The following is a 27923-nucleotide window of genomic DNA, read 5'->3' on the forward strand; positions in this document are numbered from 1 at the left end:
TTTTTTTTTTTTTTTTTTTTTTTAGTACCAGGGATCAAACTCGGGTCCTTGCACTTGCCAGGCAGATGCTGGAACCACTCAGCTAAATCCCCAGCCCTCTAAAATTTTTCAATGAAGCCACTAGCTCTGTTTCTGTCCATGTTTAAGTCTGCCTATAAGTATATGTGTGTGCATTCTTCTCTCCTTTTATAATGTCATGAAATTATTAAAGTGTTCTACACTTAAGACTTAAGAAATATACATCTTCGTATAAATGAAGTATTTTAGAAACAGAAGAACCAACCCTAATGTTTTTCAGGTTTACATGATCTAGATAATCTTTGGCATATAAGAACATTGTTGTTTTGTTTTGTTTTTTTAGTTTTTTGAGACAGGGGCTCACTATGTAGTTGAGACTGACCTGGAACTCACTATGTAGCCTAGGCTGGTCTCGAACTCACAGCGATCCTCCTGCCTCAGCCTCCGAGTGCTGGGATTACAGGTGTGCACCACCACGCCCAGGAGAACATTGTTGATATAATTAAAACATGCACATCCTCAAAGTTGTCAGGACTGAATATAACGCAAATCCATGACTTTTTATCTCTATCAGATATTTAAAATAATTGAAGTATGAGTTGCAGAAGTAATGAGTTCATTACTTCACAGATATTAAACATGGCAGTAAAACAAGAAGAAATATTTCATTTAACTATTTCATTTCCTCATTTTGTGCTGACTGTCTACTATGCACACGAGGTAAAAACAGTTAACAAGGAAATACTTCCTGGTGGCACCCTTTATTTTGTTCTGAAACATGTGTACTTAAAATAACTCCCTAAGGGCCAGGGATTTAGCTCAGTGGTTCCACTGCCTGCCTCGCAAGTGCAAGGACCAGAGTTAGATACTTCATATCAAAAAAAAAAAAAAGAAAAAAGAAAAAACAAGTATATATTTAAAAAAAGCTCCCCAGATCTTTTTGGCAACTCATGCGCTTGGAGTTTTGCTCAGTTGAATTGAATTATGATATTCATTGACTATCTAGATTATTTCCAAATATTGCTACATTAATTGCCGAACATAAGTTTCAGTCTGTCTACGTTTCACCTGGAACTGTTAATAAAAGTGTAAAAACATACTTTGAGGAAGCAGATAATTCTAAAAATTGTATATGGTATTAAGTGAGCAGCAGAATGTCTGGAAGGTATGGTGTGATCTGGAAAGGAGCATGAGTGCACTCACAGGCAGAAGACTACAGCGGTTCTAGGGACATGGGGAAGCAAGCTCTCTTCTGTGAGGCTGTGACAGCTGTCCGTGATGCTTTTGTGTGTGTGTGTGTGTGTGTGTGTGTGTGTGTGTGTGTGTCCTGACAAGCCTGGCGAGCCTTCTCTGTGGTTCTCATCTTTAAACTGAGTGAAGACAGGACATGGAAATACTAACAGGAAGTGCGATTAACAATTTGAAGCTCCCAGGTACTGCAGCCTGGAAAGAAAGTTTGTAATTCTCAACTCCAAATTGTAAAACCTACAAGATTTTTCTCCAACTTTCCTCCAGAAATCAGCAAAATAGGGCGCATTCAACAGATTGGCTCACTGTCTGCTTTTTTATGACCAATGAGATAACTTTTACATTTTGAAGATGATTTTGTGAAACATCAAAATCATATGAAGTTCAAATTTTAATATCCACAAATGTTTTATTGACACACAGAGACATCAACTTGTATGCATGCTGTTTGTGGCTGCTTTCTTGACATGATGGCAGGACAGAGGTTAATGGCAGAGATCAACGTGGTACTCAGATAACTTCACATTTTCTAAGTTGCTCTATAGGTCACAGCAATAAACTGTAACCATGAGTGCCACATGCACTGATGGGTTATGAATCTTCTACTTTTCTTTCTTTAATTTCCAAAACATATTTATGTGAAAACAAGAAAAGCAGAGAAAAACTGGACTTTGCAGGTCCTGTTTTTAGTGCAAAGCAGAATGTGGACCCTATTTATGGACTTGGATGGCAAAGCATTGTGTACTCTGCTGTGACAACAGAGCTGACCTGAAAGTACGAAGACATGTCTCATCACAACAGGCCCAACACACAGGACAGCAAAATAAGGTCACACACACTCACAGGTCAGAAAAATAAGATAATTCAAAACATCATGTCTTAAAACTGCTGAATTTCTTCAAAAATTAAAAACGGAAAAAACAAGCAAAATAATTTTGAGTCACTTATTTGTTAGCCAGACAAGGGAAGCCACTCAACAACTGTGAGTTAATTGAGTCATAGTTGACACCAGCCAAAGAAATGGACCCACGTTAAAAAAAAAACTCATCTAAGATTGTTTGCTTTTTGCCTTAAAGAGATATTCTAGAGAAGAAGGCACTGGTGACAATATGCATAGTTCACTTTTTAAAACACAAATGGTTTTCAAGTGCTTTTTCTTGACCTTTGATAAGTCAACATACGTTACCGACCTACTTAGTGTGGTTTGTTGAAGAAGCCAGCAGTCTAGGGCTGGGAATGTAGTTCAGCAGTATAGCACTAAATTACCATGAAATGAGCCCCAAATTCAAACCCCAGCACTGCAAAAGAAAAATAAGAAAAAAAAGAAAGAAAAAACAGCACAAAAGGTCAACCCTTTGTGGTGGGTAAGAACAGTTCTCTATGAATAGTCTGCAGGGGACAGCTACAGAGAATAATTTTGGACAAATATTCAACACAATTGGAAGCAGATTCTGCTAAAATATGTTACAATGTGTAAAGATGAAAAGTCTAAGAGTACTTTATAACACCTCTGAAAATGTAAGGTATCTAAAGCTTAGTATTATCCACTAGCTACAATATTATCCAGTAGGTATTTTGAAAACAATCTTTCAATTTATTATATGTTATTGAACAATTCCTTTTGTGATGGATTTTACTCACCCTGGTGTACTTAACCTTCATCAATTCTGTGAATTTTAGTCACAAATAGAAGCTGACTATCCTGACTTGCCCTACACACAGCAGCCCAGTGACTTCACAGAAGTCAAGTCTTTTGCTATTGTTGAGCTCATCTATGGATCCAACATTTGATTTTTATTATATTTTTTATGTTTCTGATGAAAAGATGGTAGAAATGTGTTTCATTTCTTATTATATCCTCAGTTTTGCTTCCTGAACAACAAAGCCTAAAATATTTATACAGCTCCTTATCAGAAAAAAGTTCTTGCTCAAGTTATTATTCTAGGTCTATATTATACTTATTGCTTTTAAGTAATGCCTACACCTATTCCCATATTACATGGTTTTATACTATAACATATTTTTTAAAACTTATGTGCATGGTGTGGATATGGTTCCCCAAAAGGCTCCAGGGAACCAAAAGCTTGGTTCCCAGTGGGGTGCTGTTGAGGTGATGGGACCTTTAAGAGGAGGGGTCTCCTTTGGGATAAATCAGTCATTGAAAGCCTTGCTTTGGGCAGGGCTTAATGCAGTTATCACAGCATCCTGGTTAGTGCCTGTGAGGGAGAATTGTTATGAAAGGTGCTTCTGGAGCCTGAATGCCCATTGCTTCCTGTCTTGTCATGTAATGCTCTCTCCTCCAACATGTGCTCCTGCCATGACACCAGCCATCATGTTGTGATGAAGCCCAGGGGTCCTCACCAGAGCCCAAACCAAAAGGTCTGCACAGCCTCAGACTTTCAACAGTGAGCTAAACAAACATCTTTTCTTCATATATCACCCACCCTCCTGCATTTTGTTATGCAACAGGAAACAGAATTAGACAGTATTATAATGGATGGATAGATGGAAGAATGGGCATATTATCCCTGTTTCATGATTTGTAAACTGTATAATCCATGTCAATTAACTCTACCTTAAAAGGGATGATAACTCATTATGAAATGTTATAATTGTGGAAGTAAAGTCCTGAGTAAAAATTTCCATACAAACACAGGCTAACACACACATGTCTAGAGGTGGCAGTTTATACTGTTTGTCTTTAATCAAAGGATTTCAACCCAACTTTAAAAAATAGCTTGAACTATTATTTAAAATTATGAATTAAATTTCTAAATAGTGAAACAGAAGTGATAAAATGTTTTTAAAACTCCCAATACTAATAACTTGTATTATGCCAAATTACTGTGCCTTCTTATGAAATCAATAAATTCATACCTAGATATCCTGAAAGTATACTTAACTATCAGCAACTGAGTCTCTGAAAAAGTCTTTTCAGTAATCCAGTACTTTGAATAGGAATAAAGAATCAGTATTTCAGTTTTATGTGAGTGTAATTTAAGTCAATTCCTAAATAAAATTTTGCCTTTGTAATTTTTAAAGAGGGCACCACCCTAGAATCAGCAGCAACACAGCCAGTATGTCAGGCAACCAGTTTTCCTAGGACATCCCAGGCAGTATATTTGCTGTCCTTTAAGGCTAAACTGACAATATGAACAGACTCATAGTGGACTCTTTTATGTAAAATTTTCCAGGTTCAAGTGGAAAGATATGCAAAAACATTAAGGAAGTCATGACTGTTGTCATATATTATTGTTAAATTAGCAAAGTAAGTTATTTTGTTGCTTTAACTGTTTAAAATTATGAAATTATTCAACACTAAATCTTCTGCTCTCCTGGCTGCTTATCTTCCCCTGAGAGAACAAAAACACCAAACATCAAGATTTAGTCTTTAGCAGTTCACACCCAATTTTCAATTGTAGCAAAACAATAATAATAATAATAATTAACTAAAAGGAAGAACAGGAAGCTTTAAACATTTATAAACCTACTCACAATTTGATATCCTAGAAGATCAGAACATTAAATTAAATTAAGTTTTAAAGTCTAACAATTTCATGAAAGTATAATCATAGAACCCAAGCCATTTCAAATTACGTTAATCCACTTAGCTACCTTATTCTAGAGGAGGCAAAGATTAGTAAAGGAAGGAAACATTTAGTAAAATAAAATAAGACAAGAGGTTATGAATTCAGTCACACGGGCCGTCTAGGGCACACAAGCCAGTATGTAAGGATGGTGCTTAAAGCTTGTTTGGAGAATGCATGGATGAGCAGCTCAACATTGTAATGCAACTAAACCAGTGTCTACACTGCCCTTTTAGATACTAAGATGATGGTCCAAATCACCTTTGATCTTATTATAGGTCATGCTCACTATTTCAAGAAAACAATGTAGAAAATAGTACTAACTGGTAGTTCTGATGTGGTCTCTTTGTGTAAAAAGAAAGCCTGTGAAGAGTCAAGAAATAGACAATGCAGAGAATAAAGGCTCATAGAATGATGTCAAAATGTGGATAAAATCATGACCAATGCCAAAGGAAAACTGTCAGTGGAAATAGATGAAGGAAACATACCTTTATGAAAGAAAAAAATACATGAAAAATATAAAAGAGCAGATTCCAATTATTTCCTGTTGCACTACAAGCTACGTCAAAGTCAAGTCCTATCCATGAAGGCTGTGGGTCAGGATCTGTATGAGTTCAGTGGTGAGTCTTCTTTCCGTGTTGTGCTGGCAGCCAGCATGCACTAGGGCTGGAACTGCTAATGGAGTCCCTACACGGCCTCCTCAGCAGGGTGGGCTTCACATGGTGTGGCTCAGTTTGCAAGAGCGAACATTCTAGCAAACAAACTAGAAGCTTTTACAGGTGGAGCTTGTAAATCATATAGTATCCTCTCTGTCACAATAAGTGAAACCAGCCACAAAACACTCAGGATTGAGGATGAAACTGGGTCAAAGTATTTGTAGCCACATTTTAAAATCTGAATTCAGAATTCCACTGGTCACAGTGATTCAAAATTCTGAGGCAGTGACAAATTCCTTTATCCACTTTGAAATATTCACATATATTCAGACAACAAGTTCCAGAAAACAACTAGGCATCAAGTAGGAGAATCAATGAGCAAAATATGACATTCTGAGCAGTAAACCACTCGTCGGCAAGCTTTGGAAAGAGCAACTAGAACAGAAACAGTAACACATGCTGGAAATCGTACTCAGTTATTCATTTGTCAAACCAACATACAGACAGTGTCTACCATTTCCTGGTTCCTGGTGTAACACTGCAGAAGTTGGGACAGATCTCTGCCTCACTGCTTAAAGAAGAGAAGACCAGAGGGCAGGAGGAGAGCAAAGTGGCATTTGGTAGAGTCCAGTCATCAGCACATGCAGCATAGCACAGTGGCTTTTACATTGCAGAACGACAATGTGATACCATGGCAACTGCATAATCTCACGGTGGACCAGTCCAAGTTTAGGTAAGACTCATTCCATTTCAGAATGAATGGAGAGAAAACAGTAAAATGAACATTCCACAATAAAAATCTAATACAACCACTGTAAGAATCTACAGATGGCTAGGTCAATTGGGAACATAAAATTTTAAGATACAAAATAAAATATTACCAAATAAAATTATTCAACATATTAAAAGAATAACATACTAAGATGAAGTTATATTTAAAAGAAGAGGTTGGTTGGTTTAACAATTTTATAATCATCATCTTGATATACCGTAACAGAAAAAAAAATGATCATTTCAATAGCTGAAGAAATAACATGTGCTAAAATTTAGCATCCACTCTCAGCAAACAAGAAAGAAAAGGCAATTTCTTCATTTGGCAAATGATACTCCCAAGAATAATAATAATAAAATAACACTACAGCCAATATCAATCTTAGTGGCAAAATGTTGACAGATTTTTTCTATGCAGTTGAGAACAAGATCTCACCATGTGCATTCAGTAGTGCACTAAGAAACAAAAGATAAATAAAAGTCATAGAATAGAACTTGAAAGGAAGAAATAAAATTGCCATTACAGATTATGTATAAGAATTTTCAAGAAGAAATAAACCCCACATTCATTATCGATTATATGATTATATAGAACATAATCTACTAGTGTATATGACAATTAAAAATTTGCCAAATTATTGAATATGACTGAATATAAAAAAATAATTGCACATTATACAGTATATGGGCAAAAACACAGAAAATAATTTTAACATACACTTCAAGTATTATCTGAAATATGTACTTAAAAGAAATCTAAAAGATATATAAAATAGGCTAAGCCAAAAAAAAAGTAAAATATTATTTAGGGTGCCATGGATTTAGTTCAATGGCACTGCACCTGCCTTGCAACCTCAAGGTCCTGAGTTTGATCCCTGGTACAAAAAACAATTATTGAGAGAACACCTGAATATAAAGTAATGAATATTCATGGATTATGAGACTCACTATTGCCAGTATGTCTTCCCAAATTTATCTATTAATTCCATCTAATTCCAACCAGATATAAATAGGTTTTTATGAAACTGAACAAGATAATTTTTTTTCAGCTTTAATTTAGTTTATTAGTACATTTTAGGGATACAGTACAGTTACATTCATTGTTGGGATCTTGTACCTCTACATGACAAGTCTTGAAGGATAATTTGATATTAATGTAAAAATTAAAATGGAAGAAAATATAGCCAAGACAATTTTAAAAAAGAACAAAGCAAGACAACCAAATACTAAGACTTATTATAAATGGAGTACCATTAAAATAATGTGAAACAGATACTAAGAATATACAAACAGACAAAAATATTAGAATCAACTATTCAGAAATATATCCACATGTTTTTGTTTTGTTTTGTTTTGTTTTGATACTGGGGATCAAACTCAGGTCCTTGCACTTGTGAGGCAGGCAATGGAACCACTGAGCTAAATCCCTGGCCCTCACGTGTTTATTTTTTTTTCAGGAGACAGAAAGAGTGGAGAAAGAGAGAGAAGAGATGGGAATGGGGGGCAGAGACAGAGACAGAGACAGAGACAGACCTGTGCTGTACATAGCAGTGAAGAGAGGGCAAACTTCTCAATAGATAGTTCTGGGAAAAATTACCTAAAATGCAAAAGAAATTGAACTTGAAACGTATTTATCCCATTCACAAAAGCAACTTACAAAAAGACTGAAGGTCTTAATGTGAAAGGGAAAACTATAAAGATCCTAAGGGTATAAAGGAGAATACTGTATGTTCATGACTCTGGAGTAAGAACTGACTTTTAAAACTGGAAGGAGACACAAGTATAAAATGAATTGATGAACTAGGCTATAATATACCCACCCACAGGGGCATGGATCTCAATTTACACCAGAGATTACCTAAAAGACAAGTCAACCAGTTAAAGAAACATCTGCAACACATATAACTGACAAAATGTCATTCATTTTACAAATCAATAACAAAAAATGATGAATAACCAGGTAAAATCGATGACACCAAATTGTTACTTAATAAAAGATCATTCCTGATAGAAATAAGCATACAGTATTTAAAAGCACTCAAACTCAGTAACCAGAGAAGAGTGAATTTAAATGATAACTGCTACATGGTTTCAGGGAGGTCTGGTACTCAAAATGGTGCCTGTTTCTCATAAATGGGTCATTTCAGCAAAATAAAAACTTATCCTCTCCAAAAAAGCAAAACTGAACTCAGCATTCGGCCCCACTACTCACCCCATCCCTAGTCACCAATAAGTTTAAACTCTGTCACCCACCCCAGCAATACAACCAATCCTCAACCCCCAAAATGCTCTCCCACCACACAACTCTTTATGAATCTCACCCAGTTAGTCCCTCTGTCTCTCTCCTCTTTGCTTGAGACAGCCCCGCAGCTCCTCTCCTCCAATAAAGTCTTGCCTTGAGTGTTCCTGTTTCAGCTCGATTTTTTTCATCCTGGTGCTGAAACCCAGGAAGGCCATAGTCAGGATCTCGAAATGATCCCCTACTGGTCAGGGTTGGTTGGCCTCCCGGCCATCCTTCCTGTATCCTACCAGATGAGCACCCAATCAGGCGCCTTCACCTTTGCCATTGTGGATACCTCACATCCACACGGGTCCCCAATCTCTGGATAGGTACTCAGATTAGCCTTTCTCTCTTGAGCCCTCTGTCCCTCTCTCTCTCAAAAATCCTAGCACTAGGTCAGATGGACTCCTCTTGGTCAATGGCCAGGACTGCTGCCCCTGGGGGATGCCCCATCAACCTGGTTCTTCTTGTTCTCTCTCCAAAGATTTTCAAAGGGGATGAGGAAGCGCTTCCCTTTTGCCCTTCTCCTTGGTAGCTTTCTGATACTCACCTTCTATGCCTGGCCCTCCTTCCTCTCCATAGGAGCTACATAATCCAAACCTCCCTGGTCAACACCGCTGGGATGTTTGTTAGTTTGCTAGCTTGGACTTGCTAGTGATCTCAAGCCTAAACACCTTATTTTTATTGCAATCAGGCTTGGCCACAATATAAATTAAACAGTGACTGACTCCCTCTGGTCAGAAAATGGAACATTCAACTTGAGCATTCTATGGGATCTCTACCATTTTTGTCAAGGGCAATGGCAAATGGTCTGAAGTCCCCTGTGTGCACACTTTCTCCTACCTCCACACCTGTTCCTCTTTCTGTCAATCTTGTGCCACTTCTCACCCTGCAACCCCTCTGCCTCCTCTTCCCCAGCACCATCAGTTCCTTCCTCGTGCTCTCCCTTCCTTCAGCTCTCTCACTCACCACACTCAAAGCCGCACAGTCCTCCCACTTCTCCACCATACTTCCACTCCTGATACCCCACTCTCCCTGCTCCTCCAGCCTCGCAGATGCCCCTTTGAGAGGTCGTGGGTACTGAAGGGGTTGTCAGAGTTTATGTTCTTTTTTGCTTTGCTGATCTTTCTCAGATCAAAAGATGTCTCATGTCTTTCTCTTCTAATCCTGACTGATACATCAAGGAATTTCATTACCTAACTCAATCCTATGATCTCACTTGGCATATCTATATTATATTAACTTCTACTCTTCCTCTCAAGGATAAGGAGAGAGTCTGGACAGTGGCCCAGGAGGCAGCAGATGAATTCCATGCTGAAGATAATACCAAGCTGGTTGGAGCACAGGATGTCCCCCAGGAAGATCCCCAATGGGACTACCAATTGGATCAGGCAGATCGAGGTCACAGAGATCACATGATTCTCTACCTCCTTGAGGGACTAAAAAAGACAGCCCACAAGTCAGTTAACTTTGATAAAATCAGGGAAATTACACAGTGCCAAGAAGAAAACCTGGTACAATCTCTGTCATGCCTTACTGAGGCCCTTCAGAAATATACCCAAATTGATCAAACCTCCCAGGCTGGCATAATCATCATTAACACCCACTTCATCTCTCAGTCAGCCCCAGACATCAGAAAAAAAGCTCAAAAAATTAAGGAAGGCCCTCAGGCTAGTCAGCATGACCTCCTCAATCTGGCCTTTAAGGTCTACAATAACTGAGAAGAACAAGAAAAACAAGAAAAGACTCTCTGAGATAAGGCTAAATACCAGTTGCTGGCGAATGCCCTAAAAGGCTCAAAGCAGGCCACAAACAGGCCTTCTACTGGGGTTCCCCCTGGGCCCTGCTTTAAATGCAACCAAACTGGCCACTGGGCAAAAAACTACCCCAATCCGAGGCTATCCCTTGGCCCTTGCCTGGCATGCAAACAGGAGGGCCATTGGAAGACTAACTTTTCCCTTTACCAGAGTGGAAAAGGGACAACTCTTCCCCCACCTCCACAGCAAGGGCCTACTTTGCTAGAACTCCTAGGATTAGCTGCTGAAGACTGACGGGGCCCAGGGACGCCAGACCCCATGCAGATCACCCATCTCCAGCCTGGGGTAATGATCCACATCTAAGGTGACGTCTATGGAAATGCTACCTTCCTGGAAACATCATCTTATGACATGAGTAAGTCCCCTTTTCTTGCAACATGCAACTGGCCTTTGACTCCAGAGACCTCAAGGGCATATTTTGCCTCTAATAGCACCTGATATGCAGTACCTAGGGTTTTACGCATCGTGATACGAGTTCTCCAACAAGTCTATGTGTATGGAGGGTTGGGACTTTATAATATTTCCTGGTTTACAATACAGGCAAAAAAAGTAAGTGGCCCCCAAAGTGGCTCCAGTTCTGACAGGGCTGGGAGTGGTTGGCTCCATGGTAAGTAGAAGTGGTGCTCTGACTAGAGGAGAGCTCAGACTTTCGGCTCCATCAGAACAAATAGATTATGACTTAAGGAGCCTACAATATGATGTTGATACCCTCCATTCCCAGTTAGGGTCGCTAGCTGAAATGGTCCTCCAAAATCGTCAGGGACTTGACCTTGTGCTCCTATCTTAATGGGGAGTAAGTGCTGCCCTAGGAGAAGCCTGCTGTTTCTATGCTAATAAGTCTGGTGTGATCCATATCCTTCAAAAGGTCAAGGAAAACCTAGATAGACACCAGAGAGAAAGAGAAACCCAAAAACCCTGGTACCAAACATGTTTAATTGGAGCTCTCACCAATGGCTGCCGTGGCTCCTGCCTTTCCTGGGACCTCTTGTTATTATCTGAATGATCTTGCTTTTTGGATACAGCCTATTCCATTGTTTTCAAAATTTCTTGCAGGCAGCCAGGCATGGGGGCTCACGCCTTTAATCCCAGCACTTGGGAGGCTGAGACAGGAGGACTGCTGTGAGTTCGAGACCAGCATGGGCTACATAGTGAGTTCCAGGTCAGTCTCAACTACATAGTGAGACCCTGTCTCAAAACAAAAAATCTTGCAAGAATGAATGACAGCCTTGACAAACGAGATAGTTGAGGAGCTCGTCATGGCCAGATACCAGCCCGTTGCCACTGATGCAAGCTCCCCATTTTGGAACCTCTCACCTCGGATATCTAAAGCACCCCCCCAACGATGCCCCTTTGCCAGCAAGAAGCAGTTTCTTCTTCAGAGAAGAAGAGATCCTCACCCCTATTCCATAACAACAAGAGTCTGGAATGATAGATGTCAGCAGGAAGGTCTGGTACTCACAATAGTGCCCCTTTCTCATAAATGGGTTCTTTTGGTGAAATCAAAGCTTATCCTCTCCAGGAAAGTGAAAGTAACTCACCACTCCATCCCACTACTGACCTCATCCCTCTTCTATAATAAATTGAAATTCCATCACCTGCCCCAATACAACCAATCCTCAGCCCCCATGATGCTCTCCTGCCACACAATCCTTTATATACCTCACCCAGTTAGTCCCTCTCGCTCTCCTTTGCTTGAGACAGCCCAGCAGCTCCTTCCCTCCAATAAAGTCTTGCTTTGGGTGCTCCTGTTTTGGCTAGATTTATTTCAATAACCCTACCATGTGCTCTAAGTGGGGGGAGGACTAAAAGATTGACAACTCCAAGGGTTGTTAAGGATGTGCAGGAACTGAAACTCCCATTTATGGATGGTGCATATTTAAATTAGTACTTCTTTTTTAAGAAACTGGTTTATTTACTATGATTGAAAATACAGGTAAGTTAATTAGATATCTTATAGGCAGCTAGATGGGCCAGCACTCAAGGAGCAAATGTGGAGGAGAGTAGAGAAGCCAACAGAGAGAACAATCAAGACACATTCACTGAAAGCCAGCATGGTAAAAGAAGAGAAATTCCCACATTTGATTAGTATGAATAGCAGTGATTGATATTCTAAATTGGTATCAATCACCTGGGTGGTAGACTAAGATCTTTCAAGAAAGATCCCTGACCCACTCCTTACCACTAAAAATCTTTTTTTTTTTTTACATTAAGAAGTCATTCTTGCTTGTGTTTAAGTGTAAATGTAATGAGAGACACCTCACCCTTAAGACATTCCAGTACCTGGCTGGGGATTCAGCTCAGTGGTGCCACTGCTTGACTCACAAGCACAAAGTCCCCAGTTCAGCCCACCCATACCAAAAAAAAAAAAAAAAGAAAAGACATTCAGTACCTCTAATCCTGAGGCTACTCCTTACCCTTTTGAACCTGAGAACAAAATTTACTCCAGCCTTTGTTCACAAAGGGGACCCCAATAATTTCTATAGCCTTATGGGAAATACATTGCTAAACACATTGCTGTGATATATATTCACTGGATTTGGGCAAATGACTAAATTTTCTATGGGAAAACAATAAGGTTTTATTTAAAATGCTCTTGGTACAAAGCAAAATTAAAGGACAAAGGGTTTCATTAACAAATACTCATTGTTATTTCATGGTGTATGCATTTATACCTTCTGGATGTACAAGTCTCCTAAGATATTGTTTATGGTAATGATCTTTTTGACTCAGGTATCTGCCTTTAGTTTCTGAAAAACTTATGTGATGTATATTACATATGTCACCAAGATTAGGGATGGATGCTCAGTTGCCAAACAGTTGAAACAATGTCACACACTAAAATTAGAGGTTAGATATTATGAATTCCTAAGGTACAATTATAGGCCAATATGTATATTCTTTAGATGGCATCCTACTAAAGGATAACAAGAATTAAATAATTTTCTTTATGTCATTTAATATCTTGTGATCAGATGGAGGTGTCTGAAAGATTATTCTACACTAAGATGGACATTGTTACAAAAAAATGTCATCATGATGATCATGCTAAAATAGTATGTGTGTTTTTTTGTTTTTTGGGTTTTGTGTTTTTTTTTGGTACTGGGGATCGAACTTGGGTCCTTGCACTTGTGAGGCAGGTGCTGGGACCACTAAGTTAAATCCTCAGCATCAAATATCTTTTTTTTTTTTTTTTTTTTTTTTTAATCCAACTTGGGTCCTTGCACTTGAGTGGCGGCAGAACTACTGAGCTAAATCCCTAGCCCTATTTGTGGTTCTTGATCTTAAGTTTCTATAATATATAACTGCTGTCTGTTAACATTCTGCAGGGATTAATCTACTAGAACTACCATGGTTGATAAGAAATAACAGCTCCTTCTCACAGAAACTTTCTTTTTTGTACAATATGTGCTAAGATTATAATAAGACTATGATAAAATATTGATCATTGAGAGTAAACTTTTTTAAAAAAGAAATAACAGCCCCTCTAATTGTGCTTTACACTTCAAGTTTGTTGTATGTATGCTTTATTAAATGTAGTAAGAACATTCTACACCTAATTTCTTCGTTTTTTTTTTATCATGAATAGAAGTTTAATTTTGTTGAAGGTTTTTTTTCAGCACCTATTTAGATAATCATAAGATTTTTATCCTTGATTATGTTTATGTGGTGTACTACCCTTAACTGATTTATGAATACTGAACCGTTCTTGCACTCCCAAAACAAAACTGATTTCATTGCATGATTTTTTAAAAACTTTTAATGTAGTGTTGCTGAATTCTGTAAGAATTTTATTGAGGAATTTTCATTTATGTTTATCAAGGATATTGGTGTGTGCTTTTGGTTTGTTGTTGCATCTTTATCCCGTTTTTGGTATCAGTGTAAGTAATGTAAAAATGTAACAAACGGATTTGTAGAATTAAATTAGGACATTAGCTCCCTTTGTATTTCATGATTCATGGAATAGTTAGAGGAATGTTAGTCTTTTAAATGTCTGGTAAAATTCAGCACTCAATCTATGTGGTTCTGTCTGGGCTCTTCTTTGTTTTTTACTGATCTTTTGTGTGTGTTCATGTGTATTTATGTATGTATGTAGATGTGTATGTGTGATATTAGATTTGTGTGTGTATACTACTAGTTGTTGAACCCCTGGATTTTGCACTCAGCTACCTACTCACATTTTTTTTTTTTTTGCTTTTATTTTGAAACAGAGCCTTGCTAAAGGTAGAACTGGAACTTCAGTTCTCCTGCTTCAGTCTCCTAAATGCTGGGATTACAGGTGTGTGCCACAACACCTTTGGCTCTGTTTGTTGTTGTTGTTTTATCCTCTTTAGTTCGATAGGCTGCATGTGTCTAGAAATTTATTCATTCATTTTGGATTTTTCTAATTTATTGAAATGTAAGTTTTCAAAATATTACCTAATTCTCTAAAATTCGGGTATCTATTGTAACATTGTGTTTTTCACCTCTAATTTAATTAATTTGGGTCTTTTTTCTCTTTCTTTTTGGTATTATGACAGAGTTTTTAAATCAGCCTCAACATTTACATATCTAATAAACTAACCAAAGTATCAGGATACAAAATCAACATATAAATATTAATAGCTTTCCTATACAACAATAATGAACCTAATGGAAAATAATTCCATTCACAATAGGCTCAAAAATAAATGAATAAAATACTTACAAATGAGCTTAATCAAGGAGGTGAAATACCTCTCCAATGAAAATTACGGAACACTGAAGAAAGAAATTGAAAAAGAAACTAGAAGATATGAGTACCTCCACTGTTCATGGTGAAGGAGAAGTAATATTATTAATTAGTCGTATTAACCCATATAACTGAAAGTATTTTTCCAATTCAATGCAATTCTCATCAAAATACCAAAGGTATTCACAGAAGAAAAAAACAACACTAAAATTCATCTGGAAACACTTAAGACCCAGAATAGCCAATGAAATCCTGAGTAAAAAGAGACAGAGACATCACAATACCCAATTTCAAAATATACTATGGGGGTCTTGGCTAGAGATATGTATGAGATGGATATGCAGAGATTAAAGGACTCTGGGAGCCACATATGCAAAACCTCCTGGAATGCATGGCTAGATATGAAAAGCCTACAGGGCTACAAGTCCAAGTAGGATGCATTTTTTATCACACCTCAAAAAGACATTCATGAAAGAGGACTTGCAGAACTGCTTCAGAGAGTGGCAAGAATGATGGGAAAAGTGTGTTTGAGGTGAGGCGAAGTGTTTTGAGGGAATTAATGACAATGTGTCTTGTTCTTTAATAATTTTTTATTTAAATTCACAACAGATTGTTCAATCAGCCTTGTATTGCCAAAACAAATTAGAAGCTATTTTAATGTATACAATGACATGAATTGGTTATTATATTAGACACTTACAATAGAACTATATGCAACTATCAAAAATAGGTCTAAATCAGGCTAACGAACAGCTTTTGCAATAAAATCTCACATTCCTACATATGTGCATGTGTGCGAGTGTGAAAACATATGTACAAATGCACATTCAGGGAAAAAGTCCAGGAACTTTCCACATTCACATATGGACCAGAATAATCTCTAGAGATGGGACAGCCAGGAGTAAAGCTGCTGTGTTCTCTATCCTGTTTTTTGCTTTGTTTTGTACATTTATTCTTTCTATTTTCTAAACTAATATGTACGATTTCTTTCTTTTATTTATTTGTGTGTGTGTGTGTGTGTGTGTATACCAGGGATTGAACTCAGGTCATTGCACTTGCAAGGCAGGTGGCAGAACCACTGAGCTAAATCCCCAGCCCTGTAACGTAAAAGACATTTTAAAATATGTCTGAAATTAAAAATAAAAACCACACCAGCATATTATTTTCTATATCTTCATCTTACATTCCCATAAAATCATTACATATTGTACACAGATTCTGTTAATGACAGAAATTAGTTTTTGTCATGACCAAACTATGCTCATTAAATCCACGTATGAGCTTTTTTTTTTTTTCGGTACTAAGAATTGAACCCAGAGAGCACAGGGCTATATCTTCAGCCCCTTTAGTTTTTAAAATTTTTGAATAGGATCTTATTATGTTGCCCAAGTGGGATTCAAACCTGTGATCCTTTTGCCTTAACCTCCTGAGTAGCCATGCTTACCGACATGGACCACCACACACCATATAAGCCACTTCTTAACTCCACCATCGACTGCATCAGTCAGGTTTGTCCAAAGGGACACCCACTTTCAATATCACCAAAGTCAGCCCAAGTCTTCACGTTACAGAGTTTCATCTGTGGAAAATTCTGTCATCGCATCTTTTCCCTTGATATTCTTTAGTTCTTCACTTTAATGCTGCTTATTCTTGAATATAAAAATGTTGCCATATTTTTGTAATCACAAACTTTGTTAGCATTGCAATAATAGAATGATGTGTGTAATAGGAATCCTATGTGTTGAGGATCACAAAAATGCTGCGACTTATTTTAAGATAAATTTTTCAAGTTGGGCTTATAAATCATTTACAAAGAAATTGAGCATAACTAAAATTGCAGTCCAACTGTCACATTCCTGTAGAGTGACCACAGTGTGCTCGGCACTGGAGGCCACAGCAATGTGAGATTACAGAGCCAAAAGCTTTGCCAGACCATCAGGAACAAATATCTTCCACCAGCCAGATATTAGATCAACAACCATTAAATATAATAGGAACCATCTTCCATGGCCAGGGTTCAAAAGCTACACATACAAACAGTTGCAAATATGTGGCTGGACATACAGGCGCCCCGACGTGAGGGGCCTCTGCTGCACACACAGAAAACTCATTCTGAGACACCCAGCGTGATGGTTCTAGAGACCTGCCTTTCTCTCCTCCCCGGCCCAGGCTTCTCCTGTGGTGCATCAGAACTGACAGACCCAGAATGCCCACTGCCAGGGGCATCACTGGGATCAATGCCACCTGCCAGCACGTGTGGCAGTGTGGGTCTCCGGAGGCGCCAAGATCCTCCGCTATCAACAGCAGGGTGAGGTCTGGGCTCCCAGTCCGTGTGTCAAGGCCATTCTGTTCTGGGACAGGAGGTCAGAGTTCTAACACTCGCACCTCCTCACCCCACCTCCCTCAAAAGAGGCAGCCAACCTCTCTGCACTGTACATCTGACTGTACAGTAATGACAGTAATGCGTCAGCCACCAAAAGCTTGGGTCCTACATTTGCCTTGAGTCCCAGGTGTAGATTCTACGAATAGAGAATTCCATCTCTAAGAGGTACTGCAGACCTCCGCAGGACACACGCACCTGCTCCTGAGAGCAGCACTGCCTTCCTGCGCTCAGACCCGTGTGCTCTCAAGGCACAGCCTGGCTCACTCAGCCATAGCATCTACTTATTCTGCTGTTTTTGCCATGGCACCAAACACTGCCCGCAGTTTTTGTTTATTTACTTACACGTGCATTCTCCATACATTTCCCTAGATTAAATTCCGGGAAAACAAGAACCCTACCTGCCTTCTTTACTTCAATTTTTCATGGTGTTCAATAAGTATTTCTTTAATGAACAGATTATATTCTGTACTTCAATTATACTTTCTTTAGCATTTCATGAGGCAGGCTGCTGCTGGTTTTCTTGGATTGGCTTCCACACTCCTGAGTTGCCATTCTGTATTTATGGTTGAGATTTCAAAAGCTATAAATATTTCTGGATTAAGAATGACCTTCGTCCTTCGATTTCTTCCTCCTGAAGTTCATCCATGCTGGCTTCTTCTCTGAGCCTCTCTTTGAAACAAAAAGCCACTACATGTTAATCCCAGGCCAGTTGGCACCAGCAAGAGGCAGGCGCTGCTTCCAGTCTTCCCGGGAGCAGGAGAACAAGCACCAGCCCTGGGTGAGAGGTCAGCTGACCCTGACCCCTGATCTGTCAGACTCTTCTTGCGGGGCCAGAATGCAACTCGTAATGCATGATAAAGTGTTTTTCTCTACTTACACCAGTTGTCTATTTTTTTGGTGTTGTTTCTTTTCCAATCCAATTCATGGTCTCGAGTGAGAATTAGAAAACTTGATGGGAAAGTACAAGTCCATGTGGCCAGCAATCCATGTTCTGCAGCAGGACAGGGTATGAGCTATCCATGTTTCCATATGGACAGTTTGCATGTAACACAGGATGACGGTCAACAGATCATATGTGATGTGGGACAGCTATGACCACAGAGGACAGGTGACAACAGCTCCTTACACTGGCAAGTAGGCAGACCTTAAAGGATGACTGTAAATTGCTTTTCTTTCCTATAAAATGCTTAATAAGATTCTCTTACAGTCTTAAAAAAATTAAAACATTCCAGTTTTAAAGTTTGAATATAAGTTAAATACTTAGCAATGGTATACTCTGAATTTTAATAAACATGAAAAAAATGAGCTATTTAAAATTATATGCATTTCTCTTTTTAATATTTTTACCTCTTAAGCATTCACATTTTTTAAGGGGAAGATAATGCAAAGTCTAAAAGGTAGAATTCTGGAGATGAGTTACAGTATAGAGACAAAAAGAAAAGGGGGCAACTGAAATGAAAATGAACAGGATGTGTTTGTTATGAGCATGTACCAGTTTCCCAAAACAAACCTCAATCTTCTGTATTACTACTATGGATGAAAAAACTAATAAAGTACAGAAAAATTATATATTCCACACTACGAATACTATTTCCCTTTACTTCTTAACATTTTGTAAATGAGAAGGTGCACAAGACAGGTTCTCACAGCCAGCTCCTGATGGGGCCTGAAACCAAAAGTGCCAGGACCAGGGCCAGGCAGAGGACTCGCACAGCCCCCACACGCACAGTGACAGTTACATCCCTTCACTTTGGGATTCTTGTTTATTTCATTTTGTGGATAAACTCAGCTTGCTGTGCATCTTCATTTTGATGTGATATGGTGTCCTTGGTGAGACCGATGAGTAACGTGTGTCCTTTCAGTAGCTTGTTAGCAGCAGTGAGAATTTGAGGCCTTCACTGCCTGCCAGGTCCCCATCCAGACCCCAGAGTAGGCAGCACACCTGGGCCACTGTCCTCCTCAAACTCCGAGCATTTGAGGGAGAGACACCTGCAAGCATTGGACAGGAAAACCAATGATTTATGAAGGATTCTGGCTGCAATGCCTAGACTGACCCCAGCTGACCACTCAGGGAAGATGCAGGGACGGTGGGTCTTGACAGGCAGGTGGAAAAGCTGTAAAACATTTTCCAGAAGGAAATCACCTATGCACAGGCAGTGGTGTAGGAGAGGATGGTAGGGAGCACTGGTAACTGATTCTGACCAGAGCAGATGGAGTAAAGAGGTGAGGAATAGATGGGAGGTGAATCTTATGTTCCGTGGCCAGGAGTGACTGGAGCACTCCAGAGTGAGAGTGACAGGGGTGATACAAGAGCGGGTGGAGAAAGAAATGTCACTCTGAGCCCTGGAAGTCTCCTGAAGACAGCAGGCCTGCGGTGAGCTTTTGCTCTCCATTTTAACACACCATACATGACCTGTGATCAGAGGCCAGAAGGGCCAGCAGGTCACAAGGTGTGGTAAGACCCCTAACCTGCACTGTCAAAGCCCTGACAGCAGCTCCGACTTCAGAGCCTCGGAAGAGACCAGATACCAACTATATCACTACCTCTATCATTCTTTTTCACCCCAAACACAAAGACGGTGTTCCCATGGCAACCATGTGACCTGTGTGCGCGCACATGTGTGTGTGTGCCTAATGATCCTGACAAGTAGTGGGAAGGTGGACGCCCTTGCCTCTCTCCTCCTCTTGAGGACACCTCAGCCTTTCACCAGCCAGGGTGATACAGGGTGATTTTCTGCTAAGGTAAGGTGACCCCTTCTAGGTTGTGGTGGTGGTGCCTGGGTGTTTGTACCATGGATTGTGTTCAATTTTGTCAAATGATTTTTCGGCGTCACTCACTGAGGTGAATGTGTGATGTGATGTGATGTATTGCATTAATTTACTGCACCTGTGAAAACCAACCTTGCATTTCTAGGGTAAATTCTTGAGTATGTAGCAATAATCCTTTTCATATATTGATGGATTTCATTTGCTATAATTTCTTGAGAATATTTGCATCCTATTCACAAGAGATGTTGGTCTTAGCATTCTGTTCATTCATGTTTGTGTTGGTTCTGGCATCTGTGTAATCCAGGTTTCACAGAAGGAGGTGATGACTTCCCTACTTCTCTGCACATCAGAGAAGGTGGAAAGAACTGGTATTCATCCTTCTTACACAGTTCAGGAGAGCCATCAGTGAAGACATTTTGTTCTAGGCTTTTCCTTCTGGCAAGTTTTTAGATACTAACTTGTCTCTTTGCTTATTGGAAATCTGTCAGAGTTTCTATTTATTCATGAGTTGATCTCAGTGACTGGTTCTTTTTAAGAATATGTACATTTCATCTATGTTATGTACTTCATTGTAGCTCACATGCTCGCATACAATTTTCTTATTTCTATAAGGTTGGTAGCAAGAACCCCTTGTTCTTTTCTGACCTTGATCATTTTGAGTCATCTTTCCTCCTTCTTCATGGTGAGCTCTTACTCTTATCTTTCACTTTCCCACTTTGAGAATTTCATATATTCATTTAACATCAACCTAGGTGAGTTTGTCACACACATAAAATATGAAATTATATTTTCAAAATGCTTTAGGGTAAAAATCTATGAATATCTATTTGATTCTCCTGTGAATTACATAAAGTATAATTTTTAAAAATGGCTTATCTGGGAAATAAAGTAGCTAGTCATTGCAGGAAACACTCTTTAATTGTACAGAAAGGCTGCTGGGGTAGGTGGAACCTCTATGTTACATCCCACCTAAATGGGCTACATGGTTTCCAACGTGCTGTTTGCTTTCCTTGAGCAGAAAAGGATGATGTCCAATGTTTCCATCACTATAAGCTGTCCCACCCATCAGTGTCTCACTGCGACAGGAACACTCGGATCCGAGCAGGAGAAAGTTCAGAGTCCTCATGGCACTGTTCTATGCCCAGGTCTTCGGGCCTTCATTTGCTTTAAAATTCAAAGATTTCTTTGTAGATTTTCTTAGGTCTCACAATTGAAAGGTACTGGAGCCATATAAGAATACCAAGAAGAATTTCAAATTCTAAAATTCAGCAACAGAGGAAAAATAGACTCATCAATCAAAAATTCTTTTATTCCTTTCCTTTATAATCTACCATAAATCATGGAAATCCAAAGGCAAAATTAAAAGGCAATAAAAGATTTTCCAGTAGTTCACCTTACCCTGGAAAACAAGGCTTTACAGAGGCCCAGATGTATTTAGCATAGCTTAAAATAGCTGTGGGTGGCTTTAAAACACAGGGCCCTAACCTAGCACTGCGCAGTCTGCCTGGACCCCAACCACCCACACTTGGGAACTATCCAGCTGTCTTGAAGCATATATCCCACAAAGCCTGGTAGTGTAGAACAGAGACAGGGAGCAGAGGGAATGCAATGCTCTTGGCAAGATTCTAAACATTACTGAAAAATAAAAGTGAGAAAGTGGGTGAGACCCAGCAGGAAATGCTGATGCTAACTAACCCACCACTCTAGACTCTGTCTCCGTTAAACCCAATACCTTTCCCACATTCTTTAATTTATAGGAATTAAGACCAATAACTGCACACAAGATGGAAGGATCATTTTACAGGAGCATACCCAGAAGTTACCAGCACGCCTGAAAATTTCATCTCTGGAAAATATTAAGTTATCCCTGTGCCAGTAACAAAAACAGAGGCAAAGGGAACAAAAATGAAGTTCTGGCCTAATTGTTCACATAAACAGGAAACTGTGTTTTCTAGCTTGGGGACTTTCTTCTAGTCCCTGAAGGGGACGCTTTCAAGAACACAATCACAATTTTCTATCAGGACCATTACACTGTATCTTGCGCACACCACCAGCCCCTCCCAATGCCTGCCTTTCTCACCCAGCCAAATCCCATGAGTCCAGACCTCCACTTCCACTTTAGCAGCTGGAAAACACAGTCATTAAATACTTTCAAAGATGTGTTTTCCAAACTATGTCAATTATTTTTATGAACAACTACCGGTTATTTCTAGTTATCTGGGTCTCTAGTTAGTGTGGAGTAATGAAACTGGGATTGTTCTGATGTAGATTTCTTGAAAATGAAGAAAAACACTATAAAAATATGGCCTGCTATTCTTCCTACAAATGCATGGATCATACTCATTTACACAACAAATATTTCTTAAGTGTTCATGATTCTGGAAGCCATGGTCAGGTTGATCTAATTCTGGATAAACGAAGTGCTGCAGGTGCGCCATGGGTGTACAGCTGTGTGTCTAGTTGGCTCATAGACCGCCTGATCACAAAGGAGGCAGGAGGCTCTGAGAGGTGGCCAGGCAAGAGGGGAGGTGGCCTGGGCAGTGTGGTGAAAGGAAACAGAAAGAGTGGGATCTGAGTTATGCATTAACACTATGAACAGAATATGTCAATTGTATCTCAATAAAATTGTTTAAAATAAGCAGGCAATTGTCTTCATCACTTGTAGACATGCTATATACTGAGTTATTAGCAAAATAATCTAATGCCAGAACTTTCTTCTAAATAAACAGGTTATGCAGTGAGGTGGAAGGAGGAGAAATGCAAGAAGAAGACAAGGTTATAGGGCTGGGGATTTAGCTCAGTGGTTCCACCGCCTGCCTCACAAGTGCAAGGACCTGAGTTTGATCCCCAGCACGGGAAAAAAAAAAAAAAAACCCAAAAAAACAAAAAAAAGCAAAAGAATTAAAACAAGACATGAGGTTATAACTCCTGGGGCAGGACTCTGGTGGATACAGGGACAAAACACCCTGTATGTCACTAGGTTAAACCCCCAGCCCCACACAGCCCCACCACATCTCACAGGGACCCACTTGGCTCCACTCTTTAGAGGAAAAGACTGCTCTTCTGAAGCCACTTGAGAGGGAAGAAGATCTTTCGCCACCCTAAGCTATATATCCACTCTCTGCCACTATATATCCAATCTCTGCCACTTCCAGACAGGGATAACGTTAATGGAATGGGAACCAAGGAAGCAGGGAGGCCTCTCCTCCTACAGGGAAGCTCTGCTGGCCTCTACAAGTCCAATTTCCCACCTTTAAGTCATCACTAAAACCAAAAGGTCCTATCTCCCATGTGTAGTAATAGTACTCAACATTTCTTCTTCTTCAGAACATAGAGTGAATGGCATTCCTTCTGTGATGCAGTCCCACAGGCTGTAACCTGCCAAGTAATGTATAGGTCATATAGTTTCTAGCATCCAGCTGTAGTTTTACACTGTTCTACCTTGATGAAGGATACCTATGCATCTCTGCACAAGAAAAATAGTATTTTCAGAAAATGTTTGAATCTTCCCTAATTTCTTAAAATAATTTGGTATTTTTAGGACTTTATCATTCACAAAAAATACCTTAGGACATAATTCACATCCGATCAGGACACACATTCTCAACATACACCAAATATTTTACATTCCACCTGTGTTTCAAACACAAAGCCTGCAGGAAAATAGGTATAGACATGAAAGAACTTGGAAGATTCTGTACTCTTGAGCCTTTCTTGAGAAACAACATTGAAGATAATTTTTTCTTAACCAAGAAACAACTAGAAATTTTTCAACAAGGGGACTGGTGGTCATACCACACTGCATGTGTTGCAAGCATAAGGAAACCTGGTTTAAAAAAAAAAAAGGCAGGGAAAGTGCTCCTGAATTTGATACTCAAGAAATATGGCTTGAAGCATTCATTAAACAAAGTATCTTACGACATTACAAAATTCTAATGTAATAAATGCTGAAGCTAAATCTCAATATGTCTATTAACAAAGATTATTTTCTTAGTGAGTGGTTTTTAAGGCTTTCTCTTTTTCCTAACAAACAAGAAGCAAATTCTACAGAAAGGGTCAATCTTACGATTTCTGAAGATAAACAAGTTAACTAGGTCCACTGCTAGCAAATCAAACTTTTTCACAGAGCAATATCAATTCTAGGCATTAGCAAAACTCCTAAACTTAACATTTTCATACCATATTGTTTCACAATTTCACAATTAAGGTAAAAAATGACTTTAAAGAAAGGACATCAAAATCTATACACAAAGATGCCAAAGTTCAACAATGAATGATAAAATTAGGAGGTAAAAGTATTATGATAAATAAAGTGTATACATTATCTCAAAGTACCTACCATCAAATTACTTATTAATTATAAAAAATATTAATTCTATAATAGGGAAACCTGATATACAGTATATTACCCATTATTAAATTAAACAATATAATTAGAGCAAACTAACAGCATTATATCACAGTTATAAGAAAGAAATACTATTATTTCTGTGACATTCCTACCAAAAAATATACAACCAAGTAAAAATATCAACCAAGAGCAATTGAGGGAGGTCTTAAAAAAAGAATTGATCTGTATGTCTCAAAATGTCAAGAAAGACTGAGAAACTGCCCCAGTTAAAAGAGACTAAAAAAAGACTAATCAAATGGAATGCATCACCATAACTGCAAAAAATAGCTATAAAGGATGTTTAAGTGAACTTAGAAGCTGACTGTGGATTAGGTAAGTATGAAACAGTACTGAACTGTTGTATTCCTGACTTTGGTAACCGCACTGCATTTACAGAAGAGGCATGGAGAGAACCTCTAACTTGCTCTAGGATAGTTTGGGGAAGTAAATTTATATATGTACAATGCAGTGTAAATATTATGCTAGCTAAATGGGCAGTTTTAAATTTTTTAGCAGCTATATAAAAAAGGATTTGGGATATGCCTTATTCATACCAAAAAATAGAAATTAAAAAAACAATAAAACTAAAAACAAATGATTTTGCTTTGATATTTGATTTACCTCTATGCAAAGCTATTACTCTTTAAATACAAGATCAATATACAAATTATTAATAAAGAATTATATCTTTTGTATCGAGTCATCAAAATCTGTTGTATGTCTTGGATTTGCAGAGCATCTCGCGCAGACCTGCCATGTTTTCAGTGCTAAACAGTTACACGTGCAAAGAGCAAGGAAGCAAGCAGGAATAAATAGTTAACCAGTAAGGAAAACAGAATAGATGTCAGTAAAAGAATTCTTTGATCTGGGTAAAAAGCATATAAATGCTTCTATACATTATTGTGTAAACATTTCTCTAAATTTTAAATAATATCAAAAAATTAAAATTATAATGAAAGTCAAACAAAAAGTTATGAGAGAATACAATGGGCAATTTTATGTCAATAAATCTGAAAATTCAAGTGAGTCAAGTCCCAGAGGAACGTATAGCCAAACTGGGGCCAAACAATGTTATTATAAGTCAGCAGTTTATGAGGTTTGGTCTCAGTATCACTTCGTGCTCTTAAAAATTATTGAGTATCATAAAAAGCCTTCATGTATGTGGGTCATATCTGCCAATATTTAGCAAATTAGAAATTAAAACTGAAAGCGCAAAAATTACTTATGAGTTCATTTAAGTTAATAATAAACTCATGACATTTTAATATAAATAGTCTATTTTATTATTTATTTGTCATTGTGGGTTTTTTTCCTTGTTGTTCATCCCTCTATTTTTCCCTTTTGCTTAACTGCTCATTCGGCTTGATGTATTAATTCTATCAGACTCTTTGACATTGTTGGCTTCATTATTTCTGTCTAGGATGTCCTGGAGAATTTTCTGGAGAACTGATTTGATGGTCATGAACTTTTATGTATTACTTGTCTTGGAAAGTTCTTATTTCTCCATCAATTTTAAAGATTGTTTTGCAGGATGTATTAGTCTTGACTGGAAGGGTTGTTTTTAAGGTGCAATATTGTTGAAACTCTTAATTTATTAGTATTTTTTTGTCTGGATCCTCTATGCATAATTTTGGTGAGGGTTACCCCGACATGCTCATAATAGGTGGTATTTAAATTAAAGCGCTGGTTAGTTCTTATTCTCCTTTGCACATATACAGACATTTCCTATACATACATATGCCATTTGAAAAGAGGAAATGGAGGGATGGAAGAGAAGGAGATGAGAAAGAGAGGAAGAGAAAAGAAAAAGAAAAACAAAGGGAAAATGACAAAAAGAAAAAGTCAGGGGAAAAAAGAGACAACCAAAAAGAAATCTTTGTACAGCTGCAAAAACACAAAATCAAAGCATCCTTACAGTCCCATTCATACGGCAGTGTGTGTTCAACTGCAGGTCTCCAAGCTGCCTCCTCACCCCAAACCCTACGGTTTGCTTACCTGTCTGCCCCTGAGCTAGGAAGCCTTCGGGTTCAGATTGCTCCCTGGGCCTACCTTCCAGTTGCAAGCAGGGTTCTGGGTATGGCTGTTAGGCCTTTGGCTCTGTCCCAAGCCCCAACCCCCTCAGTAAATGTGAGGAGGGAGGATGCAGTATAACTGGCCCAGCGCCAGATTCTCTGTCAATTTCTCCAGAGCCCTCTCACTATACACTCCTTTCCCTACTTTCCTTTTCCCTCTATTTTCCCTTTACAAGTGCCTTCCACCCAGCATATCCTAGTTGGGAAGGGTAACTGTGATTGAGGTCCCATTCTACCAAATGAGGACTGAAACCCTTCCTGAGATCAGGCAGAAACAGCCCTGCCTAAAAGGAACCTTGTTACAAAGTGAAACCCATGCTCCCTGAATGGAATCCCGAGGCCACCACAGAGGCCTCCTCTGAGGACACCCTTACCCCTCCTCTGAGGACAGAGGCAGGGAGCTTGGACCTGTTTGCCTTCCCAGGGCCTCAGAGGCCTTGTCTCAGCTCTTTCACATGCCAGCTCACATCCTTGCTCAGTGCTGCAGCAAGGGTCTCCAGCTAATTTTCCTAGCAAGGGATAAGACTGCTTGTCCCTAACCTGAGACAAACAATGACTACATGGAAAGTGACTCTGAAAGTACAGTATTAGTTATAATCACTTTAAAGAATATTTAAAAACATATACAACATGTGCATGCTAAAAATTAGGACATGAAATCAAATATCAAAATATATGGAAATACAAACCATACTACATGTGTTAGAAAATTCAAAGTGGTAAAAATGCCAGTTTTCCCAAATTTATCTATAGGGTTCATGAAATTCTTACCAGAATAGGATCACACAAGGATTTTTGGAAACACAGATAAGCTTATTCTAATGTTTACGTGAACTGGCCTGTGCCCTAGAACAACCAAATCAATGTACACAAATAAAAAGAGGTGGGAAAGAGCCCTGCACCTCACCACAGAGCTCAGTATAGACCCACAGAAAAGAGCCGGTGCAGTGCTGGGTCATCACGGATGGGGACTGGCAGAGCAGAGAGAGGACAGAGAGACAGGCCACACAAACACAGCAGCTGGCACTGAACAAAGGCACAGAGAAATGCAAAAGAAGAAAACTAGCACCTTCAGCACTCAGACATCACAGACAGAAAACGATCCTAAACCTCACACCTTACACAGAAATTATCTCAGAATATGATACAGAGATGAATGTGAATATAAAATATGAGACTTTCAGGAAAAAAAAACAGGTGAACTAGGGCTAGGCAAAGAGATC

General features: G+C 38.9%; 1 protein-coding gene across 5 annotated transcripts in view; it reads right to left on the bottom strand.

The window, feature by feature from the left end:
• Window positions 1-27923, bottom strand: part of Wdr27 (WD repeat domain 27) — a 211509-nt gene that overhangs the window by 41417 nt on the left and 142169 nt on the right. For 2 of the 5 annotated variants that reach the window (XM_019208131.2, XM_010628907.2), the window contains one exon: window positions 18882-19458. The exons of 2 other annotated variants lie outside the window; for them this stretch is intronic. In XM_019208131.2, the coding sequence (XP_019063676.1) occupies window positions 19429-19458 (30 nt within the window). In that variant the 3' untranslated portion in view covers window positions 18882-19428. Of the gene's footprint in view, window positions 1-18881; window positions 19459-21092; window positions 21497-27923 lie in introns of those variants that run through there. One more of the 5 variants, XM_019208130.2, reaches the window with a different exon arrangement.

The sequence above is a fragment of the Fukomys damarensis genome, unplaced genomic scaffold (assembly GCF_012274545.1).
Source record: "Fukomys damarensis isolate Sample0158 unplaced genomic scaffold, DMR_v1.0_HiC HiC_scaffold_14, whole genome shotgun sequence".
Lineage (NCBI taxonomy): Eukaryota > Metazoa > Chordata > Mammalia > Rodentia > Bathyergidae > Fukomys > Fukomys damarensis.